The following is a 5508-nucleotide window of genomic DNA, read 5'->3' as shown; positions in this document are numbered from 1 at the left end:
ATTTAAACAGTGTAGAAGCTAACAATGACACTGGTGCTGTTTTGACTGCCACTTTGCTCCATTTTGTGTCCTGGTCGATGGTAACTTGACAACATTTTGCAAGCAATATTTTCCATGTACAAACATTCGTATATATCTGAAGATTCCATCACGGTCAGTTTAAGGAGACCTGAGCCAGAACTCAGATGCAGAGTATGCAGATGTGATTGTTTGAATTGTGTGTTTTTGTTTTATATATTTAAAGTGATACAATAGTCCTTTTTACTCGTACAAAACGGACAAAAGATTTTTAAAGATTTTCCACTTGGGACAAAGACTCCCCATCGACCTGGAGAGGGCAGACCAACTTTTTCCGGTTGAAAACCACAGCCTAGGATTTGAAGCTGCTGATCCTCATCCCACTCGCGTTGCTCTCAGCTGCAAACAGCCCCAGTGCACGCTGAAGGTCCAGGTTTTATGAGGCCAATAAGGAATGATCTGCAAAAAGCAGAGATGAAATTGTGCTTAGAAATTCATAAAGGGCAGCCCCCCCGTCCAACTGGCACCTGGAACAGGTCTGACTTACTGATGGCAATGCTTCGGTTATACCAGGATTGGACAGCCCTCAGCAAAGGGCCCCAAACTCCCTACTCCCAAAGCCCTCCCCACAAGATACCACAAGGATATTTACCACAATATATGTTCATATTTACAGCGTGTTTGGACTGCTGTTGCACTGATAGATTCCAATACCTTCTTTTCACCTAGCCACGACAAGCCTACATGTGCCAGTTTAAAAAGCCTGACCTCATTCAACTCCTTGTCTCCTGCCACAATGCCTGAAGTCTTGACAAAGGGATGTCCGGGGTTGTCCACACCCATGTGGATGGCCAGGTCCAGCGTGAACCCAGCAGGGGTGGCGTAGAGGGTGGGGGTCAGGTTACTGGACATGTAGATGTTGTGTCGGCTGAGGTGAGGGTACTCCGCCCTGCACAAACACAAGGCGAAAACGTGGATGCAACGACGAGGACCTTATATGTAGAAAAACACTTCTGACAACTTGGTGTGATCAATTCTCTCAGCTGTATGATGGAGGTGGGAGGAAGCAGGGGCAACTGGAGAGAACCCACACAGACATATCACATTATTCATTCATTTATTCATCTTCTGAACCGCTTTATCCGCCGTAGCGGGTCACGGGGAGCTGGAGCCTATCCCAGCTGACTTAGGGCGTGAGGCATGGCAATCTCCAGGCACGACTCCAGTGAGCCACGATATTATATTATACTATATTATATTATGTTAATAATAATACTTTTTTGACAATTTGGTGTGATCAATTCACTCAAGCTGCGTGATTTTGGAAGTGGGAGGAAGCCGGGGCACCCGGAGAGAACCCACACAGATATACTATATTATATTATATTATATTATATTATATTATATTATATTATATTATATTATATTATATTATATTATATTATATTATATTAAAAGATATTATATTATATTATATTATAATAATAGTTTTTTGACATTTTGGTGTGATCAATTTACTCCAGCTTTATGATTTTGGAGGTGGGAGGATCCCGGGGCACCTGGAGAGAACCCACACATTCTATTCTATTCTATTCTATTCTATTCTATTCTATTCTATTCTATTCTATTCTATTCTATTCTATTCCATTCTATTCTATTCTATTCTATGCTGTTCAATTAAAAATACTACTTTTTTGACAATCTGGTGTGATCAATTCACCCAAGCTGCTTGATTTTGGAGGTGGGAGGAAGCCGGGGCACCCGGGGAGAACCCACACAGACATATTATATTATATTATATTATATTGTAATATATTCGTTTTTGGACAATTTGGTGTGACCAGTTCACTCAAGCTGTATGATTTTGGAGTTCGGAGGAAGCCGGGGCACCTGGAGAGAACCCACACAGACATCCACCTACCCACCTACCTGCCTACGTGTGTACCTACCTTCCAACCTAAAGTTTTATCATACAGTTTTTTCAAGCGTGCCTGCGGTACTGAGTACAACTGTGCTGAAAGAGGAGTTCATAAACGTTAGCTTTGATCTTGTAGACTCCAAGTTTTACACTTCCTCTAATAGTGGCAGGGTGTCACGCCTGGTGGTGTATTGTTTCAGGCTGGGGTGATTGGACACGGCAGAGCAGCTGAGAGCACTGCGAGGACATCCCAGTTGATAGGTTGTAGCCCATCTAGCAGTTTTTGAATCATAGTACTCAACATCATTGCTGATGGTCATACCGTTGAAGCCTCCTATGACAAAAAGCATGTTGTTAATCACTGAAACGCCAAAGTTGCTGCGGGTGATGCACATCGATGATAGTTCATGCCACTGATCGTTCTCTGGGTCGTAGGCCTCAACGCTCCTTAAACGTGTTCTGCCATCGAAGCCACCGAGCTATAAGAACAAAATAAATTAATCAAAATAAATCAAATTTAACATATTGTGAAGCGTGCTAAAAAAGTTTAAGATTGTGAACATGGCATGTGTAACGCCATCTAAACATAAAACAAGGGGCATTGTCAGCACTTAGCTCTACTAGATGTAATTACTGGCCTTAGTATATGTTAGTTCTTTATTTACTCACTGCAAAGATGTAGTTGTTATACAAAATGACTCCTAGTCCACTGCGTCTGGTGTTCATGTCGGAGACCATTGTCCACTGGTTGGACTCTGGATTATAAAATTCACAACTATAAAGGAAAGAATCCCCATTGAAACCACCACAAATGTAAATCTGGACAGAAATGGAGGGGGAAAAGGCAGTTAACAAAGATGGCTGTTCGTGGCATAACCCCTGCTGAATAAGGTCATTTTTATATAATTGAATAATAATCCCAATTTGTACAAATATTGAATGCTTTCCAGCATATAGTGTAGTCCATAAATCTTTTAATTAAAAAATTCATTCACAGAAAATAAGATATTCTTCATATTGTTTGCTAAAAAGCATTTAGTGGAGCTCTAAACTCTGGCACAGTATTCCAAATAAGCACAAAAGGTTAACAAAAAAACAGGTAATTGATGGCACCCATTTCCTGTCAGCATTAAAACAACTCCAGAGCAATTTCCAACTGCTGCGTTACTTCACTCACCTTGTTATTGAACGCTGCACAACCGCTATCACTCCTGATGTCATTCATTGGTTCGATTAGACTCCACTGGTTGGTCTCAGGTCTGTAGCGCTCTGCAGTCCTCAGGCGACGTGTCCCATCACGACCTCCGAATGCATAAATATATCCATTCAAAGAAGCAACACTTACATAGCAGCGGCGGTGGTGCATTGGTGCTGCCTCAAGCCAAACGCATCTTTTCACATCAAATTTGCGCATGCTGTTGGAAGACTCTTTCCCATCAAAGCCACCAATACAGTAGATAAACTCATCGAGTGAGACAGTGCCATGATAAGCACGAGGTAATTCCTGATGATCTGTTATGTCCAACCAGCAATCAGCACGGAAATCATAAACCTCGATGATGTTAGTTACATTGGTAGCGTTCCAGCCCCCAATGGCAAAAATGATGGCGTTAGGTAAACGAGGACGCGCAGCAAAGTTAGTGCAAAATCTAATGGGCATGACCATATTGGACAGCTGATGTTTGAGTCGCAAGTTGTCATTTAGAATTTGCATACACTGAGGGTTGTCGCACAAATAAGGATCGGACATCAGGATGTTAATGTCGTCGGTACTGCTCAAGGCCAGCCGAGCCTACAGAAGAAACAGAAGAGGAAATGAATTGCACAGAAGGAAATCAGGATATTCCATATTTGTGACAAAAAGCAACTACAATAAAAACAACAACACTGATTTCAGTCTGATATGACTTTTAACATTGGAAATGTGTTTGTATTAATAGGACTCATACCAAAACTAAATGACAAAAATATGTTATTGTTACTTTATTCTGATAGATTTTAATTTAGCTGCAGGTATAGAAGCACCCAAGTAAAAGACAAGCAAACTACTGAGCTTGAACATTTTAACTAAACATAAAGACAAAATGTTGTCTTACCCTTGACAAGAGTGCAGGTAAATGTAAGATTCTTTGCTCAGGTGCATGGTTGATCCACCTAACAGCGGCCTCATACACGGTTTTCTCCTCATTCACATTGAGCTCATCACTATTAAGGATCTCAGTGAGTTCCTGCAAAGAGAGCTCCAAGAACTCCTCGCTGAAAGCAACCTCCTCAAACCTATTCATTAACAGGAAGTGAGCTTTGTGCTGCACTTCAGGCCGTGAGATGGTGAATCGACGAACACCGATGCAGTTCTCCGGAGAGAGATTCTCTTCTAGGAAGTTGTTGCACGCCTCTATAATGTCAGGCATATCCAAAAAGTCAGATGCTCTAAGCAGCTGTTTTACGTTGTCCTCTGTCACAGAGACAGAACCTGAGTATACAAAGTCAATGATGACCTTCATCACCTCTGCAAGCATGTCTGGGACAGTAAAATATGTTCTACCACCTGCGTGTTGGTAGAAAAGGGCCCTGTGTATAAAGAAAGCTAATTAAGTATCTGTAATGACCAAACTGAAAACAAACAAACAATGCTAAATCATATGGCATCATGTGGGCAATGACATCATAACCTGATGTCATGTGATTGGGGTGTGATTGGGAGGAACAGCCTGCCTGACCGGAACCAAATGTTCAGTCGTTGGACTTCTGTGCTGGCCACAGTTAGTCCATAACTAACACAGTGTTTGAGCATCAGGGTGTCACTAGAACTCTTGGTACCAGTGAACCCAAGGTCACAGGTCATTGATTAACCTTGTAGTTGTGTCAGCTGATCTACAGCCATATGTTCTTGACATTCGGGTAAAGAGAGGAGCTGAGGTGTCAACTGATCACCGCCTGGTGGTGAGTGTGATCAGGGTGTGAAGGAAGATTAACTATAATATAATACATTGATATTAAATAACTTACTGGAAGTATGGACTGCAGCTACGCATGATGATGCTGTGAACATGAATGCTAACATCCCCAGAGCAGAGGACTGCATCACATAATGGCTCCAGAGCTTGTCTTGTTTCTCTTGGTGTTTTTGAGTATGTTGCCATCACAAATCAATTAAACTGTCAGCGAACGGGTTTATATATTGAGGAGATTAAGGATGAAACAGGAGATCAGAAGACAGACATTACAGCTAAAAAGATGTAACGAGAAATTTATGAAGTGAGGAAGGGTCACTCCAAAGAAGACATCAAAGTGGAATGGATAGTTACGACAGGTTTCTGGCTCAGTTTAGGAACATAATAAACCTGATAATTACTCTTGTCTCTCTGTAAATTAGTAAGAAAGGCCACAGATCAAAGGGCAGGGATTATCATCAATCTGGCTTTGATCCACCTATATGTAATTTGAACGGGGCTGCCCACGAGTAATAATACATTTGTTAATTGATTCATTTGTATTTCATATTAATGCAGTTTAATTAATTAACAAATTTATTATTACTCGTTAGCAACCCCATTCAAATTGCATGGATA

General features: G+C 41.3%; 1 protein-coding gene across 1 annotated transcript; it reads right to left on the bottom strand.

The window, feature by feature from the left end:
* Window positions 1–370: 370 nt before the first annotated feature.
* On the bottom strand, window positions 371–5079 carry LOC137611197 (kelch-like protein 10). The gene is made up of 7 exons (XM_068339266.1): window positions 4946–5079; window positions 4033–4507; window positions 3114–3728; window positions 2606–2755; window positions 2087–2415; window positions 787–967; window positions 371–439 (listed from the first exon to the last, which is right to left on the bottom strand). Exons 1-7 carry the CDS (start codon window positions 5077–5079, stop codon window positions 371–373), a joined length of 1953 nt encoding a protein of 650 aa, XP_068195367.1.
* Window positions 5080–5508: the final 429 nt, after the last annotated feature.

This window comes from Antennarius striatus, chromosome 17 (assembly GCF_040054535.1).
Source record: "Antennarius striatus isolate MH-2024 chromosome 17, ASM4005453v1, whole genome shotgun sequence".
Classification (NCBI taxonomy): domain Eukaryota; kingdom Metazoa; phylum Chordata; class Actinopteri; order Lophiiformes; family Antennariidae; genus Antennarius; species Antennarius striatus.
Note: the sequence above shows the minus strand (reverse complement) of the source record. Positions and strands in the feature narration are given on the sequence as shown.